A 23388-nucleotide genomic window follows, 5' to 3' on the forward strand; every position below is an offset into this window, starting at 1 on the left:
TGGTTGGATTTGATATATCCTAGTGGCCGTCCACAGTACTGCAGCATACACGACACTACACACTTCCCTATAGACCGCTGTTATAAAAACAATACATCTGTGTGAGATCCCAGTAAACAAAGTGTTTGATGGTAAAAGAGTAATTTCTTCTGGCTGATCTTTGATTATTACACATGAACGAGTGGGCGGCCATGTTGCAATTCCATATCCACACCCGACATTTAGTCATCACAGACTCTACTCTCCAGGTTTCATCATCTAAACAAATTCATATTAGAGCTCCTCTTCTTTGCCTGAAGCGGCCAAGCAACAAGTTCAGAGGCCAACCTGCTGTAAAACTCACAACCCACCACTCACACATGATCTGTACTTATTAGCTTCTTTCTTTGGTGTTTTCTTTTATACAATCCTGCAACAATCACATTTCCCAGAGGCCTCGTTTAAGTTGTATCTAGTTGAGTCTCATGATACCAGAGACCTTCAGCCTTGTATAGCAGCTCGCTCGGTTGTTTTGATTCATGCTCACGTTGCGTTTTTTTTTTTCATCTGAAGCATCAGCGATGCAATTTCCCTACAGCGAGCTTTTCCGTTTAATGTTATCTGATGTAATCTGAAGGGACGACTGAGCTTACTGGGTTAAACCCAACACAGTTAACATCCTAGCCACTAAAACACGTTATGTTACACTTCTTCTCCGCGATCTGAGCCATGATTGGTTCCTTTGCAATATATGATTGGTTTAAATTGGATTATTTTTGTAACGAGGCCAAAGAACGAGACACGTTTAAAACCAATGAAAACAAATCAAATAGAAAAAAAATTGATTTTTTAAAAAAAACAAAATGACCTTCTTTCACTCAGTGATTTTCTATTTCCAATTTCTCTACTGTCGAAAAATGTGTTTGTCTCAAAGGCGCGAAGCCTGAAATATGTACGACAAAGAAAAAAATGGTGACGGATGTTTTAAAAAGGTGAAAAGCTGTAATTTGTTTGGGAGGCTAGCCGAAGCATTATCCGCTCCATCACGGAGAGAAAGGCACCAAAGCCTTGAGAGGCTTTTGAAAAAGTAGCCTTTCCTTTAAGTTTGAAAAGACGTGGGAGGACAGCGAAGCTCTCGACTCTTTTAATCCAACACATGTAAACACACACACACACATAATTCTACTTCCAGTTTTAGAGAGTTAAGTTCATTGACTTGGAATAAGGACGGGGTTCAGGGCATGCTGGTTTTTGTACTTGCGTGTGTGTGTGCGTGCATGTGAGTGTGTCTGAATGTGTGCGTGCATGTGAGTGTAAGTGTGTGTGACTGTGTGTGTGCATGTCAGCAGCTTTTTAGCCTCATTAAACTATCAACTCCCGAGGCTCTGGACTAACATGGCGTCCCGAGCAGCTGTTTTCACAGTCATTAGCTCCTATAGGCATTCAACCATGCTAACATGCTAACAACAAGGTGACATGATAGCATTATGTCTTTTAAACGCCAACGTTTTCCTCCTCATTTAGCTTTGAGATTCTCTCGGCTCTGACACGTTCACTCATCAGTGTCTAATCGACAAATCTGTTCGTGAAAGTCTATAAAACTGTTATTCATGTTTTATCCGAGATTTCCTGGAGCACATTAACATTTGCTTTGTCTGTTGGGTCATTTGTGTTTATGTTTTGTTTTAGAATCAAACTAAAATGATTTTAAAAAAAATCATAAATTTGCAGCAGCTACTGTTTAAACTATCACACATATTTTTAAATATCAGTGTTATGGCCAGAAATCATTGACGTCATTTGGATCGGTGGTGGTGCGGTCACGCCAATAGATGTGCTCGACCAATCCAGAGTCAGTGTCAGCTGTCAGTCATGACACTTCAAACATCAATGTCATAAGAAAAAGAGAGAAACCATCAGTGAGGAAAATCTATTTGACGTGTTCGGACTTTTTAGTTTGGTCCGTATGTCCCTACTGCTAACATGGAGGAGGTGGGATTTCAGGTTGTCCCGAGTTCAGGCTTAACATTTGTATCAAATTTGATCTCATTAGATTTTTCTGTATATTATGAATAAGATTATTAAACCATAGAAATGCTTTTGGTATTGTTGGAGAAACACTGTCAGAAATCTGTCAATTAAACAGAATTCATTCAATTCATGCTCCATAATTCACCTTTACAGCTGTGAATACTATTTCTGATCATATCCCAACAACTTGAATCCACACCAGTAAAATAAAAACCTGAATAGATCCGACCGCCCATTAACGACCAGCTGAAGCTGATAAGAGCAGGGACCCATGTCATTTCCCTGCACTTCACAGCACTTGATGATGCACCATGTGATTGGAGCTAAAAGCCGTCCACTTACATCTATTTCAGTATGAGACATGTTGACACATAGAGCGGCAGAGTGGGAGCTGCTCATTGAACAAGTCAAACCATTCTTGGACTCAACATATTTGTCGATGGGTCGATTTCTAGATTTAACTCCTTGTTTTAATCTTCTAAACTTTTTTTTCTGCTTCCAGTCATCGTGTTTTTACCTCAGCGAAGTAGAAACACGTAAAAAAGACGTAACAGAAATTCTTCTTTTCACTTTCAGAGGACAAATGACAAACCTACGCTCTGCTCACCTTCAGGAGGATTTCTGTGCAGTGCGCATTTGTTGCAATGAACCTTCATTAGTCTACTTCACCATCTTTTTTATTCTGTACATTCTATGTCCTTTTTCTTTCTTACTCTTGTTAGAGACGTGAGACACAAATGGTCTCGCTTGCATAAGATCAAACTTTAAACTGTCCTTCTCTTGCATTTTGTTGTGCTTACTTCTTGTGTGGATTCTTTCCTTCTTCCTTTTAACCACGTCCTTAAACCATCTTTTACCTTCTGTCTCTTTTTTGTCCCTCTCTAATTTCTCAAAGTATTATCAACTATGTGTTTCATTATCCCTTCAGCAACTAAAAAATTCAAATCCTAAATTCAGCGAAAGTCGTAATTGCTGTAACTCCGAACAGTGAACCTGTTCATTCAGAACGTTTTAAAGTTTTTCCATATTTCACTTTTGGTTTTACGTATGGTATATATACATGTAAAGTAAGAAAAACAATGATAAAGATGAGTGAATGTTCGATGAGTGTAGCTAAATCTGATTTGCTAATAAAAGTCTCCAGATTTCACTGTGGCCTGACTTTTATTTTGGAAAAGGTAACCAGGAACAGTCAACAAATTAAGACTGGACTCCAGCAGATGCTTTACAAACACAACTTATTTATATAAAAGTAATATTATTAAAAAACTTTCCTTTGCCCTTCAAGGGAAGAATGATCTATTTGATGGAGAATGTTCATTCTGCTCTAAAAGCCGGATGATTGCACAGGGACTGATTAAAAGCATTCAAAACATTCTCTGCATTTACATTAACTCCAGGCATCACCTTCATTTTGCAAATGCACCGGGGGAGATATACAGTGAAAGGCGAGATCTACACTCCGCATTGTGCCATATGACATTAACGTCTAATGTAGGGGGAATAATGGAGGCTGTGCTGCATAATAAATCAGAGTCAGGCTGCAGACAAAAGTGAAGGAAAATTGACTCTGACCCTCCTTGACTCACATTTAAAACACACAAAGACTGAAAAGGAAAATATAACTGTTGTGAAACATTTTTACAGCTCTGACACATTTCAATAACTTTCTGAATCTCAGCAACATTCCGCTTATGATGAACTCTGCTCAGGAGCTATTAACACTCATTAGACCCCTGAGGAAAAACAAAAAAACCCAACACGGCAGAATACTCTATGTAATATCTTCCAGTATTACACTGTTTATCCTGGTGTGATGCATAACTAGAAGTGATGGAAGTATAGTGCAGCTTCTCAATCTTTTGATATTAGCTTGTATAGAGACCCATTTGAAAGGAACAGTTGGTTGTTCAAACCCGTACCCATTGTGGACGAATCCAAGTCAGGATAGTTCTATGCAAAGAAATCCATAATAAAAAGAAAAAGACTGAAAAAAAACCCAAATCACAGAAACGTTGAGATAAAAAAGAAAAGTGGAATTTATTCATAAAGATCTTTTCTAGTTTTAATGAACTATTCAACACGCAGCACGAGTCACAGTCACCCATTCACACGCATTCACACAGCAGGACTTTTCCTGTCACATCTCTATTTCACACCCCAGCCGTTCTGGTTCAGTTTTACCCAAGGACACTTTGGACTGGAGGAGCAAAGAGGGGTTTGATTGGCAGCATCTACCAAGCGTTAGTTAAATCCTGCCTGCCCACCGAAGATGGTAAAAATCTTTATGCATGTCCACCGGCCATGGATACGGGTAGGATTTCTCCCGTTTGCTGAAATATAAAACAATATATAAACTTCGGATTCTACAAACACACACACCTGGACCCAGCAGTTACCCATCAGCCAGCTGCAGATACACAGCAGTTCATTGGTCACACACACACACACACTGAGATAAAAGTAGCTCCATAATAACAGCTAAAGAAGTGTACTTAAAAGTATCACCTGCAGGCTGACTAGAAAGAACCCTTTTTGCTATTTAGCACTCATGAACGCACACACGTGCACAAACACACACACACACAGCGGGATTTTTTTATACCCCCTATAATTACGTCCACAGATGGATGTTACTGAATTGCACAGTATGGTGATTCTGTGCATGTGTGTGTTGGTTTGAATGGTGGACACTTGAATGAGCGAGAGGAGGAGAGTGAGAGAGTCACGATTAGTTTGTTTGATTCAGAGCTGATGTCACGATTCTTTCTTCTCCTCTTCTCATTTTAATAATATTCTCTTTAATTAATTGTCGATCTTTATTTAAAAATTTCCATCTCCCAGCGCTTCCCACTCTCCCTCTTCAAGTTCTGTTTTCTCCTACCCTTGCATCCTTTACTTTTGTGTTCTATTCCTCTGCATGTAATGATTCATCCCTTTTTTTTTTTTTTTAACATTTGGCTTTTGTCTTTCACATTCTACATGGTGGTTTTCTTCCCTTTCAGCAGATCAAAATAAAGCCAGACTGTGGACAGGAGAGAAAAGGAGGATAAGGAGAGAGAGATTGAAACTGAGAAGGTGGGAGGCAGGAGCCCGGGAGGGAGCGATCAATAAGTCAGGTCTGGTTTATCAGTCAGTATTAATGGGAATTAACCTTTAACCTGCATTAGCAATGACACGCTCACCAACACAAATACGCGGCAAATCCTCTAATTACAAATGTCATGTAACTGCAAGAAGCTATCGATAGCACCTTATTACTAACTGTGGCCCTGTGTGTGTGTGTGTGTGTGTGTGTGTGTGTGTGTGTGTGTGTGTCTGTCCTTGTATTACTATCATTCTCGGAGCCAGACCTAGTCTATGCACCAGTTCATGGTTTAGTGATGGAATGAGAAGTAGATGAGGTTCAGTGCAGAGTAAAGGGAAGGTTAAAGTCCAGCCTACACCCTCACTGCTATGTTTTATTCTGAAAATTCATATTTAAAAATCTGGATGATGGCCGGTAAATAAAGATGGACGACATGACTGCTCCCCAAAGATTTAACCAAAAAGTGTCTCGACCAAACTTCCAGGTCGTTCTTGAGAGTTCATGAAATCCCTGCTCTCACTTTTGCCCGTCTCTGTTCCTCCTTCGTAGTTTTTTCCTGTAGCTAAGCGACAAACTGCCGTGTAGACAATCTACAAACAACACACATATGCAGGTGTGTGAAGTAAATAAATTGCAGACACTTATCCATGGAAATTCATTATTGCGTGTCCAGACACACACACAAACACACAAACACACACACATAACACCAATCACTAATGTGAACCACGAGCAAGGTGTAATTACTCTCTCTCTCTCTCTCTCTCTTTCTCTGGGTCTCTCACTCATCTAAATGCTAATGCAGTACCTCACCTTTATGCAGCGCAGCTATGCTAACAATTGGTTTTGACTGTTGGTTGCTCTTTAGCCCTGAACTTTACAGCAAATAACAGAGAGAGAGAGAGAGAGAGAGAGAGAGAGTGAGTCGTGACTTTTTATTGTAAGACTGATGACAACATCCTTAGAAAATACCAAGTTTTACGGCTTGTTCAGTCAAATGTTTGAGGTTACGTTTTATGTCTTTGATCGAATGTTCGTGTCGTATCACACCAGCTATCCTGAGATAGTTCTATTCTTCCAGTTTCACGTCCGTCACGTGTTAGACCCGACATCTTACTGGAAGGCTGGCAGGAAAGGTTTCAGAAAAAATGCAGGTTTTCACATCCGGACCCTCTGGAGATGTTCAGGAAAATATCCAGACTTTAGAACATGTCTGGAAGCAAGTTTCTTTGTGTGTGTGTGTGTGTGTGTGTGTGTGTGTGTGTCTTTGTGTATTTTGGTATTCCAGGTCCGACCGGCCAGTATCAGTATTCCATGACTGTATTCACTCACTGTTTCCTCCACCAAACCAGACACCAATTACTGCTGCCAATCACACTCACACAAACACACACACACACACACACACACACACAGACACACAGACACACACACACTCACACACTCATAAACATACAGTGCTACGCAAAAACTCAGTGGGACACACACGCACAGACAAACCCCAGGGCAGCGTCAGTGTGTGAAAGTGTGAACGAAAGTCATCCATCACTTACTTACTCTAAGGACAACACACACACACACACACACACACTTTTCTGATGCTGTCTTAATTCCAAGATCATCAAAAACCTTTAATTAATTAATTAGCTGTATATATTATAACCATCGTCAAGATCAAGGATTGTTACTCAGGTCACTTAATGAGAAACACAATGAAGACCAATGTAAAACACTGTCAGATGCACGCACACACACACACACACACACACACACACACACACACTCATAAACACACAAATACAGTCCACCAAAATAAAAACACGCGTTCACACTATGGGGAAAAGACAGTTTGTGACCTTGTAGGTCTGCACAATGCCTGGAGGTGGTGGAGTACGCAGCACACATACACAGACAAACACACAAACACACACACACACATACACACATACACACACCCCCTCTAGGTGTTGTCAGCTTTATTCATCACCACACAGTGATGTTGTTTTATTTTCCCAGAAGGAATAAAATCACATGTGTACACGCACAAGAATCACACACAGATCTCAAACACAACTACAAGCACAAATACACACACACACACACACACACACAAATACACACACACACAGTCAGTGTTTATGCAGAAAGATCGGCTCAACGGAGGAACAATCACAGTTTAGGCGCAAAAACCACTTGGTTAGGTTCCACGTGTGAACGCTGTCTTTTATTGTTTTATTAAAGACCCACTCATCTAAACCTTGATCAACCAGAGAGAGAGAGAGAAAAAAAAGCTTAAATATAATTGCTGTCAGAATAAAACGAAGAAAGGAAAAGAATAAAATAAATGTGAAACAACTTTTCGTAAACTCTCAAAGATTGTGTTCGAAGTTTTAAAAAAAAAAACAGTCACAATTATCTTCCTCAGCTCGTTAGTCCACAGGCCTCGTTACCGAGAACAACAAACAGGACAGTGGCTTCAGTGACGGTGCGACTCATTTACATATCATTAACCTGCCGGGGTCTTAAAGAGACAGGAGCCGAAACCAAGTGTTTGAGACAGAGGCTGAAAAGAGGAGCTGCAGCAATGGACACTCTGAGGACAGTGAAACATGTCTGGGACCTCAGGTAACTCCTTGGAGAATTCATATATCGTATTGGAAAGGTTTTACACCCCATTACCGGCATCAGTCCCCAAAAGTCCAGGACAGGAACTACAATCCCGGTCACAGAGAAAGTCTGACATGTATCCTAAGTCCCTGACTCCCTCACAGTTTCCCTACAGTGGATAAAACTGTGTTTCACAAAGTGTTGAGCCCCTGGGAAATAAGACGTTTGGCTGAATCATGGAAGTTAAGTTTCAAGAGCCGAAATCAAAGCTCCACTCCAAACGCTGAGCGCTGACTGAGAGTCGTTCTTCTAAAGATAGTCGCTGAGAATTAGGCCACAACGACAGCTTTGAATAACCTGCTTTCTTCTGTCTCTCGTCTCGTATCAAACCTTCTGGTGTGTGTTCATGTGCACGTCTGCTTCTGTTGCAAACTGAGATGTGGATCTGTTTCCCCCGTCCCTGCAGAGCATTGATCGTCCTGTTGTTCCTCTACCAGCGTGATTAGACTCAAACGAGCGTCAAACTTCACGAGGAATGTGGGTTTATGGGATTTCTATAAAAGACCGGGCGGCTTTTTAAACGTGAATTTGATAGTAGTTTATACAAAGACTTTACACACCCATTAACAGTCCTTGCAGAGGACACGGCTTAAAAAACCTGCGGTGTCTATACAACATGCACACAGACACACACACACACACACACACCACAAGCCAGCGCACTCTGACCCTCTCCACAGGGCGCCATGCGTGACGGTGGCATTAACTTTCAACAGAAAATTAGCCTCAGCCAACTAATTAACAGGCTCTTAAATCTCCTTAGTGAGGACATAGAGATAGTGTGTGTGTGTGTGTGTGTGTGTGTGTGTGTCAGAGTGAGATGAACAAAAGAGAACATGAGGGTTAGTGCGGCTGGGTGGGACAGTCAAAAAGGAGAATGTGTGTGTGTGTGAGAATGTTGAGCAAAGGTTAATAGGACCTCAAGAGGCATAAGACAAGGGCCTTGTTACCTTCCCAGGGCTGTCTCCTCCTACCACACACACACACACACACACACACACAGACACACACACACACAAAAAGGGGCTCGGAGCCAAAGCTGGTGGTCGATCGAGCAGCAGGGTAGTTCATTACTGTCTATGGCTTACACTTGCACTAATACTCCTTAATACCTAACACTCTCCTCGTATCACGCTCGCTCTCTGTGTCTATCGTCTAGTTTCTTTTTGAGGAAACGACATAAGTGTGTGTGTGTGTGTGTGTGTGTGTGTGTGTGTGTGTGTGTGTGTGTGTGTGTGTGTGTGTGTGTCAACTAAAACTAACTTCAGATTCTGTTTATGTTGAGAAATGCGATCAGCTGATGTTAGCGATGTCAATGTCATATCCGCATACTGTATGCACATATATATATATATATATTTATATTTATATCTCCGTCCCTCCAGATCTCTCCTTCTTTACCATACCTCTATTTTCAGTCCTTACTCAGAGACTGTAAATAAAGATGACAACCCGTCTCCACTTCCTTGTGCTATCCAGACATTAAGGCGGATATACGAACGCTGCCATCGTGCAAATTTACAGCCGGATCGGCACAGTAGCGATCAGCTGTCAATCATGACGTCTCAGCCCATTTTTATATCATAAAATAAATAATTACATCCAAATTTATCAGAAACATAACACAAACATCAGTGTGATAAGAACTGACTGCAATGAAAGAAGTCATCTTTGGGAAAACAATATTTGACGTGTGCTTAGTTTCACCCATGTCAGGGTTTACGACCTATACTGCAGCCAGCCACTAGGAGGGCGGTGCAACCTCCCCCATCTCTCCCTCCATTTACCGGAGGACGTCATTCTTTACCTCCCGCTCTGTTTGCACACCATCTCCTCACTCTCTCCCCCTCTGTCAGAGTAATCCTTATTGTCTCTCAACCCGTCACCTTCTCTCATTCACACCATTTATCTCCCTCATTTTACATCTTGGGCTGTCACTTCCTCTTTCATCGCCACCGCCACCACCACCATCACTCCACCTCCCACATCCCTTCTCCATCTATCCATAAAGCTGCGTCTTTCTAATCGCCCTCCTCTCGCTTGTTATCTCTGTCCTCTCTAATCTTTAGAAACGGAGAGGGCTTCTCTTATGGCATAGTTATATCTGCTCTGAGAGTCGGTCGACACAGTCGGCTGGCTGCTGCTGGTATATTGCGTTTCTCCGGGTTTTGTTGCTCCTTTGTCAGTCATGCTATTCTGGGCCACAGACTGACAGCAAGATAGAAAAACACTCGGGCTCGCAGACAGTTGCAGCTTCTGTTGCTTTGCAGGAGTGAGACAAAAGTTGTGGAAGTTTGACTTCCAAACATGGACTACGTCTATTTGACCACTTTATTTTCAGCTGTAGTTAAAAGTTAAGAACAAAGACTCATCAAAAGACACGAAGAAAGTTTCCATCCTGCTGTTTTTATGTGCATTTTCAGAATTTTCCAAAAAAGCATCCATCCATTGTGTTCCTCTTATCCGGGCTTGGGTCGCATCATCTAGATGTCCCTGTCCAGCTCTTCCTGTGGATCCTGAGGTGTTCGAAGGCCAAATAGTAAATGTACCTGAATACTGGCCCCATCTCTAAAGCGGAGCCTAGAACGAGAGAACACACATTTGCATCTGAAATCTCGATTGATCAGCAAATAGAAAGCTTTGCCTTACGGCTCAGCTCCTTCTTCACCACAACAGTCTGGTACAACGCTGACATTACTGCTCGTGGTGCTCCTACCCGCCTGTCCGTGACGCTCTACATCTTCCCCCCACTTCTTCACAAGATCACTAACTCCTTTAAACACAAAAACAACAGCTGAGATATTTTCAGCGAGCGTGGTTGAGGTGGAAAAGTTTGTGTATCAATAAATAAAAGATAAAGACTGAAGGAAGCATATTTTTGCATTGCAGAACCTGCTTTTTAAAAAAAAGGCCTCCATATTATTTTACAGCTCAAAAAAAACGAAAGAATACAATAATCGTCACATGAGCCAGAAGTCATCCTCGGTTCATGTCCTGTAATTGACACTTGACAGGGAACATGCACAAGGCTTTCATTAACATAACAGCATCAGACATGAGGAAGCAACAAAAGGCTTTCGGGTATAGATGCTACTGCTGCTTGATTAATTCTGAAATTGTGATGCAATCTCTTTACACAACAGCAGACAACAAGTCATCTGCACCAAGTGACAACAGTGGTTTGTGAAGTGTTGTGTGATTTGATGAACAACTCGACGGGATGACACCGTTCGTCCATTAATGAAGCTGCAAACAACATTGACGACGAGCTCATGAAAGTATAAAACATCATAAATCACTTCCTTAAAAAAAACATGCGACGAACGTGTTTCGTGCATCTGGGTGGTTCGGTGTTTGGTGGGCGTGGTCAGACAATTTGGCCTCACCCATTTCAAACATACTACTTTTTGCCAAGTTTTAATTTAAGCCCCCAAACATATGATTCATTGGAGAAAAATATAACCAGTCAAAAAGATTGTTTTAAGGAATACAAGACATTGATGTTGGAAACAGGATCAGGAGGCAGCTCTCCCCCGTCAACATGTGTTGATAACCTCCCCCTCCCCCTCCACCTCCCCCTCCTCTTTGAGAGGTTTTAAGGAGGGTAAACGACATCACTCTGCTTCTACAGTTGAGTTTTAGAGACATGAGAGACGTGAAACATCCACATCCGGTGTTCAACAGACTAATGTGAAGCGGAAGTGGCACATTTTTGAAGAATGAGAGGTGTTATAATTAGAAGCTGTTGATGGTATTTCTGGTGTTAATTGGGACTCGAGTCTGGGCTTTAAAATGATGGGAGTGTTTCAAACTCCACTTGCGGAGCTGAAATGGGTCGTGCAGCTGGTTCCTGCAGGTCCGTGCATGTTAAGAGTGTTTCAATGGACCATTATCCCAGCGCACGCGATTGTGAAGGACTTAAAGTATTTTCATAATTAGTCAGTTTAGTAACCCAACAAACAAAGTCTCATCCAGCATCTGCTCTGCAATTATCCTCAACTAGTCGAAACAGACACGGCACTCAGGTCTCTCCAAGGCTGAAGGAGGGAGGCTGGAAAATAACATTTAACACAAATCATTTCTAACAACATAAGAAACACAAACATATTTACACTTTATTAAAACTGAAAAACGAAATCAAATCTTGAGTTTATGATCAAACCTTGAAGCTAAAGCTCCAGTGCACAAACACTATGACACGCGTGTTAATGAATGTTTTGGTTCTTTCCAAATTCTCCCCCGAAAAAAAACTCATTATAAAAATCAATTCCACCCAATTCACCTAATGGAGGAGGACATTATAGGTTATAGCAGAGACATCCAGTTTATCTGCTAAGCAGTTGTCGAACAGGTAATGACAGCTATGACATCGCCCTTAACCCCCCCGCCTCCACTAAAACAACTGTTACTGCCGAGAGGAAACTTGCAAAATCATCAAAATGAGACAGAAACAGCAAAGGAACTAGAAAGAAACTCAACACAGCCACCAAAACAGGACTCTCACTCTCCAATCTTCACCATTCCATGGCTACGTCCATGCCTCCGTCTCTCAGTCTGGTGTATCCAGGTGGAGCGACGCCGCTGCTGCACAGCCTTCATCTAAAAATATGCTCGACAGGCTCCGTGTTATTTACAGTCGAGACGCCATTTGCTCTTTAGCTTCCCTTTAAGTCAGAGTTGAGTTGAATGTATTTATAGCGCGTTTAGTAACAAACGGAGCGCTTGATGACGAGCTTCACAGAGAACGAACACAGACACAGATTAAATGTAGATCATCGGATTCTTTCTGTGCCTCTTTTTCTTTTTTTTTAAACCAGACGTAGAATCTGCAGAAGTTAAGTCTTTGTGATGTTAATGTTTCCGTCATGGCTCTTTTTAAACATGTTGGAGGTTTGGATAAAACGACATCGCAACAGATTTCTCTCTGAATGCATGTGTGGATTAAAACAGATCTTTTTTTTTTTTTTAATTTAATTCAAGGTTCATTTAACTGGTTTAATTTCCACTGTGCACAATAAGTCATGAATTTTGTGCAGTTGGAGACAGGAAGTGGATTAAATCTCGCTCAGTGGCGCTGACACTATGTTCGCGTGACGGCCTTCACCTCAGACCGGAGCCTCGCTGACATGTTACTGAAATGTTTCCAGGTGAGACTCAAATTGCTTCTGTGATGGAAAAGGTCGCTGCAGCACTTTTTCAAACGTGAGGGTGACATGTAACATCACCGGCACATTTACATAATGAAGAGCATCTATGAAAGAGCCATTTGTCTCTTCCTCCTCTCCTCTTCAACTTTCTGATCTTCCTACATCCCCCTCTCTCCGCACCTCCTCCTCAGCAATCAACAACCTTTATTCCTCCTCCTCACCCTCTCCCACTCGTTCTCCCATCATTTGTCATTTCTGCCCTTTATCCTCCATGGCCAATCGCTCTCACTCTCCTCATCTCTTCCTCTCACCTCGTCCTCCTCCTCCTCCTCATCGCTTCACTTCTTCCTCCCCCACACTTATTTATCGCACTACATCGCTCTTCCTTTTCGCTCCCCTCGCTGTGACTGACAGGTGAAGCGGCGGCTGCCGTGCCACCCAGTCGGGGAAATGGTTTTTCTGTTTATCTGTCCGTCCACCTGCCTGTCCAGCCGTCTGTCTGTCTGTCTGTCTGTCTGTCTGTCTGTCTCACTTAACCAGGCAGGGTTTCCTGTCACCAGCCACGACAGAAGCAATTATCTGTTAATTACACACACACTCACAATAAATGCACATACACAACCATGTTCTTCCTCTAAATTCACATGCACTTATAAACAATTGTGTGTGACAGACGGACCGACACATGGACGGTCGGATGGACAGATGATAAAATCGTATGTGTGTGTGTGTGTGTGTGTGTAATGAGAGGCTCTATCCAATCACCAGACAAATTATGATGTTTGCTCTTATCTGTGTTTGCGCTCTCTCTCTCTCTCTCTCTCTCTCTCTCTCTCTCTCTCTCTCTCCCTCTCTCTCTGAGTTACTTGCATTGTTGCCACTGAATCAACTAAAACACTTTAGCACATTTGCATTCATTACTGATTTTTAACAACCTCACCTTCTAATTGATAGATTTCAGTTTTGTTCTCTCGGTTACGATTAACAAAGTCAAGAGGTGAGAACACGCCGACATGACAACAACACAGTCTGAAGGGGAAAGAAACACAAACAGTTTGACGTCCAGGTCTCATCCACTTCATTTGAAGAAAAGCCAAAATACTTTTTCGTTAATTATAGACTGAAAATAGAGACGGACGACATGGCCGCTCCTAAAGGTGAAGTCAAATCGTCTGGTGGACGCTGTAGAAATCATTCACCCCGACAGTTTCCAGTTTCCACACCAACGTCGCTGTCGTATACATTTTGGCTTTTGTACAACGGGAGGAAGTGGAGATGGGTCTTAATTTAACTCTGGTTCAAAGTTTAGGTAAAAATCTTTAATTTCCCTCTGGTTTGACCAACTTGACTGTTTTCTTTCCATCGGTAACATTCCTGCAGATCTCAGTGTCGATTGCAACAACACTACGAAAGCAGGTTTTAATAAACACTGTGATCCAGTGTCTGTAGAGTTAGATTTGTTCTGACTACATCTGCGTGTGCCTCCTCTCGGTGCGACCTCCCACACAGTCTGACGAATATCACGTTTAGATAAAGTGAATTAAACTCAAATATCATCTCATATCTTCTCTGTCTCCTCCAGCTTAACTCCATCACTGTTTACTACCCTCGACTCACACTTATGTTTTCATTTCCTCCTTTATTTTCTATCTGCCATCCATCCATCCTCACTCTTTTACTCCCTTCCCCCCTCGTCTTCCTCCCCCTTCCCTCCCCTCCCAATCTTGTTGATTAAGCAGCCTCCCGGTCTCTCTTGCCTAACATCTTCTATTAAATATGGATTAATTACTCCGAAACCTTGTTAAGCTCCGTTAAGACCTCTTGCATTAATCAGCAGTTATTTTAATGAGAGGAAGGGAAGTTTTTAATGTGCTGCACCGTGTATGTTTGACTCCTCCGACATTCTAATCAGCTCGGTGGCGTCTTGATTTTCTTCCAAGTTTGTTTCATCGTATTAGGGATTTGGAAATGAACCTTCATCCACACATGGATGGTTGATGGAGCATGTGGCCTAATCTTCAGCTGAGGTGGAGTTTGTGAAAAAGACTCACGTTCACCAGCTCACCCTGATATTCCCAGTTAGTTATGACCTTGAACCTTTCATTTTCAGGTGTAGAACTTCGCCAGAACTGGATAGTGTAGGTTGTTTTTCCCAATTACAGACATGTGCATTGTAAAGAAGATTAGCCCAGCCACTGTGAGAGAACCCGACCTGAACCCGCATCATTTTAAATTCTTTTCTGAATGCAGTTCCGGGTCCGGTTGAGCTCAGGTCGGGTATCCATCGTATGATCAACCTGTGCCAGTGGAGCACGTCCCAAAACCACGGAACCACAGGAGTCTACTCCCAAACCATCAACCGGGATCTGATCCTTGAACCTCCGAGAGCTTGAGAGTGGCACAAAACGCTATTTAATGAATTTACAGAGCAGTGAAACATACGAGATGAACATCTGCACCATCCTGCCCTGAGGCCGAAGTTAACAGCCTCTGCAGCTGACAAACAAAAAAAAAAAAAACTTTCCGCATCATTTATGTCTTTTAACAGTCGACGGCTGGATCCTGTCTGCGAGGCCACTATGCCCTTCCAAGGCTGAGGGTTCTGGATGCACTGTTCCATCATTTATGACTGCTCTATAATTTATGGGCTCCTCTAAAATCCTCCCTGTATAATTTATGTAATGAACAAGTTAACTGTAATTAATGGTCTAACGTGTTATAATGAAAGCATCGGTGTCCGATCTGCAGGCAGATCTTTTATTGAGGATGAATCTGCCTAAACGAGATGCCTGGGATACGTGTTGGTGCCGGATTCTGCGGCTGAAACAGATATTCCTTCTCTTCTCATCAAACTTGAAATATATCTGTATCTTTAATAAAGAGGTTCAAAGTCTGCACGTTTGTTGGTGTCTGCTGAATTAAAGGCGAAGAAGTGAGTTGCATTTGAAGGTTGGAGAGAATTTTTTTTGGGGTTTGAAACTAATTTCTTGGAGAATTCTCAGTGTTTTACACAGAAATACTATTATTATTATTATATTTGCACACAAGTAGCTTTTATAGAAGATGCAGTAATGTGTGTGGTCTGAATCCAAAGTGTGCTTTTGCAGTATTAGTATGTTTTTACTTTTTACTCTTATTAGATATTTTTGAGAATTTTTTGCTTTTGTTACCAGAACAAGCAGGAAATGTGGAAGAGATGTAGGAAAGTTTCGGGTCAGAACCGAACCCACGGTCTCTGCAGGAGGATTCAAGCCTCTGTACGCGAGGAGCAGCTTGTAGTTTTTCTATTCAAACTAAATTCCAGGGGAACACAGTTGGATTATATTTGGAAAAGTATCATCATTTGTTTTAAAGTTCTTCATATGTCTTCCCACCACTGAGCCTGAACCACATCGAACTGATTTCTGTCACTTTTCTCGTGCTCAGTCCACGAACATTTTAAAAAACTCACGTCGTCAAATATCCTGCGGCCACTGAAGAAAGAACGTTATCATCATCGTCATCGTTATATCTATTACAGCCGTACATTTGTTTCCTGTGAGTTTTGTGAGCGCTGCTGGAGCCGTTGATGCTCCCGACAAATTCTCCCTCAGGGCGACTAAATATCCCTTTTTCTTGTCTTTCCATTAGACGTGTTTCTCAAAGCTGCGGTTTCCTTCACCGCTCATATATCTCATTCAGTAACTGTCAGACGTCTCACATACACACAACATTTTCCATCACTGGAGAACTGCTGGGGAAATAACTTTGTTGTTTTCACACAACAACTTTGGCCGTGAGCTTCCAGGCGGGAAACATTCCCCTCAATGCATGAAGAGGTTTGTTTTGGTGAGAAGTGTGAGTCGGCAGGTTTCTATGATCGCTGACCTCCGATGCAACGTGATGAGATGAGGATGACCGTGATTTAACGGGAAGCTGAGTGGCACAATCTCATTCTTTACATGGACCTGCTCCTCCAAAAAGTTTGGTTTCCGCTCGTTTAAACTTAAACCAGGAGTTTTAAAATGAAATCGGGGGTCAGCAGTGTTTTCAGACTCCGGAGTCGTGTGGACGGACAAAAACGCATCCGTAGCAGAGTTGATGTGTGTGGCGACTCGCTCTGCAGTTCATTCAGCGTCAGACACAACTCTCTCTTTCTCACACAAACACACACTCAGACACACACGTGACGCCCCCGGCACTCAGCGTGCCCTGCTATTAGGCTGTCAGGCAGTCGGGCCAATAGAATAAGTGCCATGGATTAAACACACACACACACACACACACACACACACACAGGGGGGATGGACAGCATACTAAACAGAGAGGGGCATGAGGTGACAGAGATCCTGTCATAAAGCTCTCTCTCTCTCTCTCCGTCTCTCTCTCCGTCTCTCTCACACTCACACACACACAGGGAGAGAGAGAGAAAAAAATTACAGCCACTCAGGAAGTCGATAACACAGAGACATAATCAGATTTGTGTCGTTTTTTTCTCTTCTTGACCTCCTGTCATCCTTTGTCTTTGTCGTTTCCTCCAACCATGCGTCCTCTACTCTTCCTTATGTTTTTTTGTCCTCCTCTCCTCCTCCTCCTCCTCCTCCTCCTCCTCTTCTTCATCATCCTGCCCAGACAGGAGTGATGAATGAGGCAACAGACGACAAGACTATCTCTCTTACCACAGTCTCGTCCTTTCACCTCTTTCTCTTCTCCTTCCCTTTCTCCTTGTCTCCTATTTCTTTCTCCTCAAGGTCCTCCTCTCCTTCTCTTCTCTGTTTTTTTCATTTCTCCTTGATACGATTTGTTTTCCTCTGCTTTCCTCCTTTTCTCTACATCCTACTTCCTCCTCTCTGTGTTCTCCACTTTCTTTCCCCATATTTCTGTTCTTCTCTCCTCCTCCTACTTTCCCTCTACTTTCTTCTTCCTCACCCCATTCTCTTCTAACCCTTCTCCATCAACATCCCTTTTCCTCCCCTCGCCTCCTCTTCTTTTTACTTGCCTCTTCTCTTTCCTCATTGCATCTCCTCCTCCTCTTTCTCTGCACAATTTAAACCTATTTTCTCTCCTCATCTTTATCTTTCCTCTCTTCCGTTCTCTGTTTATAAGACTCTCTCTCTCTCTTGCTCTCTCTCTCTCTCTCTCTCTCTCTCTCTCTCTGCGTCACACGTTCATGTGAAGCTCAAAACACACTAATCGCATAAAGGCCTCTATAATCGGGAAATTGAAGGCTGTTGATTCGATCAAATCCGAAGACGTCCCCACGTCCCTCCGACACGTCAACCGATGAGACAAACAAGTCAAGGAGAGAGAGAGAGACGGCGGAATTGATGGTCCACTTCCTTCCTCTTTATCCTTTCCTTCCTTTCCCTCTGTCCCTCTCTGTACTTATAGTGCCAAAGAAATCTAATTAGGTGGGATCTAAATTGTAAATTGCTTTTCCCTGAAAACACACACACACCTCAACGCCCTAGTGGTCACCTCCAGATTGGACCGTATGTAGCAGTTACTGGATCAGAGGCACAGCTGGCCCACAACACACACACACACACGCACGCACACACACACACACACACACACACACACACACACACACACACACACACACTTTCTTTTGTTGAACTAAACAATTAACACAAGTTTATTTAAACTACAAACAGGTCGTTCATGTGCCAACAGTCCCCTGATATTCAATGAAGCTGCACCATATTCCACATTTTCATCCGGATCAATGGATCACCGTCCACTGGCAAGATGTGTTGAAATGTTAAGTAAAGTGAAATGTAAGATCCGAATCCAGACCGAGGTTTAATGGGTTCGTCCCTGATACATGACGCAATGTTCCACCAAGTGTGGTGGAAATCACTTCAGTTGTGTTTGTGAAATCCTGCTTACACACGAACTGACGAGAAATCCTCATCAACCCTCTCATCAAACTCTCAACAAGAAAGTGAATCGAAGTCCTGTCAAGAGATTCTTCAGTTTAGAGACGACCAGAACCCCACGGAGAAAGTTAGAGAAGCAGAGGAACAGAGACCGACGGTGGGAGATGAAAACAAACCGCAGCTTCCACTGCTGCAGTCAAACACTTTCAGTCGAAATAATAATAATGAGAATAATGATACAATATTTCACCACCAGTGGTTTCTCACCACAGTTTCATTAACTTACACAACAACTTTCTTTTCCTAATCAATAGAGAGATGGATCTGTGTGTGTGTGTGTGTGTGTGTGTGTGTGTGTGTGTGTGTGTGTGTGTGTGTGTGTGTGTTTCATGATTGAAAGATCTTATGTGCGAATATCGCCCCCTAACGGCACAAAGGCGTACAACAACCAAATGGCGCAATATCCCACAGTTCTTTATGCTTCTCTTTCACACACAGACACACACACACAGACACACACACACACACACACACACACAGAGACAGAGACACACACACACACACACACACACAGACACACACACACACCTCTGATAAAGTTACTGTTTAGGTGCCAGTACTGACCACACTTCAGAAATCGCATCACAAACATCGCAGCCAAACTCCAGGTCTGAATCTAAAACTGGATTAGATTCCTTCAACGCGTGTTTAATAACTATCTCTCCTATAAACCGGTTTATATCAACACATCTGTGAGAACATCTTGTCTTCTAGGACACATTCTGGCCTCTTGGACACTTAATTTCACCATAACGCGCAATGAAGCGGTTTCCCTCCGCGGCACCATTACGCACGGAGAGAGAGAGGGAGATAGAGGGGGAGATAGAGGGGGAGAGAGAGAGAGAGAGAGACGGCTGCTCCGCCGCGCTGCAGCGCTCATACAGCCGGGGACAGAGACAGAGGAGACGGAGGGGACGGAGGGAGGGAGGACTCGGTGTTTAGAGCCAGTCTTCCCTTCAAAGTCCCCTCTTTTCGCAGCCCTACGGGTCATGAATACCAAGCAGAAGGTGCCGAGAGGGAGAAGCAGAGACAGATCCGACCCTCTGCTGCTGCTGCTGCACTGAAATCACCTCTGATTCTAAATGATTCACCGAGAAACTGTGAAATCGGGGTTTTTGCTGCTTAGTGGAGAAGAAGAGAAGATAAAACTCAAACATCTGAGGTGATGAAGTCTCTAATTCTGCTCCAGAGTTCCACAGCATCTTAATACCAACGAGTTATATCCACACAATGTGCTTTTATTCTGATTCACACAACATTTGTGCAACAGTCATTAAATGCTTCAACTTCCACATACGCGCACTTTGATTGCATGTGCCTATTATCCTGATTTCCATTTGGGACATTTGTGTTTTATCAGGGAATGAAACATGCTGGAGAGCTGGACGCTGTAAATCTCCTCTGGTGCTGCTGTAATCCAGCGTCTGGCTCCAGTTTCATCGATGACTGATAATAACAATCATATCTGATGTGATTGGATTATAAAGCCTGACAAAAGCTGCCAAACCCCCGCGAATTCTCCAAAACATCTCCGGTGCGTAACAAGTGCCAGGGGGGAGAGCTGCTCCGGACTGCGGTGCAGAGACGCAGCCGGGGACAGTGACAGGATCCGGGAGCCTCAACAAACTGAGCAGCTGCACACTGACGGAAACAAATACATGGAACATAATAATAATATAAATATCTGAATGTATCAGGTGGGATCAGGGAGAAACTCAGCTGCAGAAGTTGAATAAAAAGAGGTTCGACTTCTACGAGACTAACTTGCACGTGAAGCTGTTAAAAACAGAAATTCCACCTCTGCATGAATTAATCAAGTGACGCTCTGACAGACAGTTCGCAGCTTTGAGCTCAAGCGGAGACTCGACGCACACGACTCCGCAGCCAAGCATCCGGAACAGACGGGGTCTTAGCTTTGTGCCACCTCTGTGATATTCTGTGCGAGCTTCATTGTAACAGCGACATGAAGCCAACAGTAAAACACGACACTTGTTTCGCGTATTAACCCACGGCAGCGCACGATCCACGCGTACGAGCAGCTTCGTGGAGCAGATTCCATCAAAACTTCGCTCCGCGGCTCCAGTGCGCACAAGGGGAAGGAGCGAAGCGGTGCCGCAGATGATGGAGTCAGCTCCGGCATCGGTCGTTATAACTCAGACAACCAACATCAGCAACAAACTCGATGTAAAACATTCTTGACAAACGAGGGATTCATGCCTCAGTGTGTTCTGTCGTGCGTTTAGATTCCCGCGCGTATATGTGTGCGTAAAAGCTGTTGCACGACTTAGAACGTGCTCTAATGACTCCAGCGACGTTTTACCATCAAACTAACCAACAATATAACGAGTGCAGCAACGAAGTAAAAAGCCCAAACTCGCAAATCAACGTGCACGTCCACTTTATAAACCCGTACGCGCCACCTCAGCGCAGTGACCGATCCAAACTCAGAGGAAAGCGCACGAAACCACAAACACAAATATGGATGAGGCTTTTTAAAAATCCACAAATGCAACAAATAAACCGCTTTACCTGGAAAGAATTGTCCACCAGTAAATCCCAGAAGTCCAAAGTAGAGGAAAACTGCAGGCAGCACGAGAGAGTAACTCCGTTTATCCATTTCTCCGAGTTTGTATTCTTTTCTTCTTTCGGTTAAAGGTGCGGTTTATTTTACATACTCCCGTCTGGTCGGTAAAGTGGTTTCCCTCAGTTCGGGGCAGCGGAGACAACAAGAGTGGAAACAACACAGAAGAAGAAATCCTCGCATTGGTGGATGAGAAGACGCAGAGAGACACAAGTAGAAGCAAAGAGAGAAAGAAGTTGGAGGCGAATAAAACAGGAGCTGTCTCTCCTTCCCTCTCCTCCTGCTGTCTGTGTCTGTGTGTGTGTGTGTGTGTGTGTGTGCGTCAGAGCGCGTGTGCGTGCCACCGAACAGTACGCGAGCAGGGGCGCAGGGTGTGTGTGCGCGCTCAGACGGTCTGTGACACACTGACGTGCAGTTGGACAGGAGTGCAGAGCGGTGCGCGCCACACGGGGCGCCACACTCGTGCGTAAAGACGCGAGGATCGGCTCGATCAGGATTTCCGGTGGCGAGTTTCACATTAAGATGAAGGCTGGATTCTCACAGCGGGATTTATTGATTCAATATTTGACGGTATTATTAATAAAAGGTTTATTTAAAAAGATAAATAATCCACAGAGGAATCAGATATTGTATTATTACTGTTATTCTTATTATTTTTTATTATAAGGCTCCATATTACAGATGCAGCATTAACTGAATGTCTCCATACAAACAGGTGCCTGCTCTTTTATTTCCAGGTGCTTTTATTTGCGGGACCATTCGCTCATTTCCCATGATGCTTCACTGTTTTTTATCCACCTTGACTGAGCTGCAGGGATTTTTTTTTTCAGTTCAGTTTCCCCCGGGTCCTAAAACCTGACTCCTCCGCAAATATCAGATTCTCACACAGTCTCTCTCTCTCTCTCTCTCTCTCTCTCTCTCTCTCTGAGTTTGTATTGACTCTGAGTGTCTCTCTCCCTCACATGTGACATGAGATCCACCACAGTCCACTTTACACCTCGTGGGATTCATGTTTCAAGATATACCTCCCTCTTTCCTTTTCTTCCATTCTCTCTCTCTCTCTCCCTTTCCATGTCCCTCTCTCTCTCTCTCCTCCTCTTCCATTCTCTCTCTCCCCTTCTATGCCCCCTCACTCACTCTCTCTCTCTTCATGTCTCCCTCTCTGTCTCTCTCTCTCTTGCTCTATTCTGTTTGCATCTTTACTCTCATGTTCCCTGTCACTGAAGGAATACTTTAACTCTCCACTCTTGTATAAGCTGAATGTGTGAAGTCAGTTTCCAGTTGTGATGCAACAAACTCATTCTCATAGAATAAATGTTTCCCACAGAGACGTGAGGTGAGCGCGGATGAATTGAAAACAGTTCTCTAATGTCAAACCCACACATTCATCATTCTGCACAGTGAAGCTCACACATCAGATAAAATGCACTTTCAACCCGGAGCCATTTAGCAACACATTTACAATTTAGAGTTTGTAATTTCAAACTTTCACTTAAATCTGTGATTTTGTTCTCGTCTACGATGTCACGCACAACTTATAAAACTGGATCTCAAAATCACTGGAAGACAGAACAGACTCTTCAAGAACTAAAAATATTTTGGTTCTGTCAAATACTTGTGATTGAAGTAGGTTGAACATTGGAACTGTTTAATTTTGAACCCTTATCTGTGCACAGATATGTTTGGGTACAATACTGTGCCGTCTCCAGAGTGCAGGGAGAACTTTTCCTCTGAAAATAAGCTTAGTCATCACCAAAAGACAGAAACACACTTTTTTATGGAGTTGGCGCTTTGCTTGTTCTTTCTCCTAATTTCATTCATGACTTATGTCCCCTGTTTGCCAGAAAGTGGTCCCTCAATGACGCTGGAGACATGTGCCGTGTGTTAGGGGGATGTTTAGCTGGAGCTAAGCTGGATTTGGCTCTCGAGGTGCGTCCTTCACCCGGGAAACAAAGAGTCACAGCAACGACGGAG

At 43.1% G+C, this 23388-nt stretch overlaps 1 protein-coding gene across 12 annotated transcripts in view; it reads right to left on the reverse strand.

Moving 5' to 3' along the window:
• The window catches only part of ptprt (protein tyrosine phosphatase receptor type T), a 241612-nt gene extending 219788 nt beyond the window's left edge, over window positions 1-21824 (reverse strand). For all 12 annotated transcript variants that reach the window (XM_069531583.1, XM_069531570.1, XM_069531573.1 and 9 more), the window contains exon 1: window positions 21363-21824. In XM_069531583.1, coding sequence (XP_069387684.1) covers window positions 21363-21450 — 88 coding nt within the window. In that variant the 5' untranslated portion in view covers window positions 21451-21824. The remainder of the gene's footprint in view (window positions 1-21362) is intronic.
• Window positions 21825-23388: the final 1564 nt, after the last annotated feature.

The sequence above is a fragment of the Paralichthys olivaceus genome, chromosome 2 (assembly GCF_024713975.1).
Source record: "Paralichthys olivaceus isolate ysfri-2021 chromosome 2, ASM2471397v2, whole genome shotgun sequence".
NCBI lineage: Eukaryota > Metazoa > Chordata > Actinopteri > Pleuronectiformes > Paralichthyidae > Paralichthys > Paralichthys olivaceus.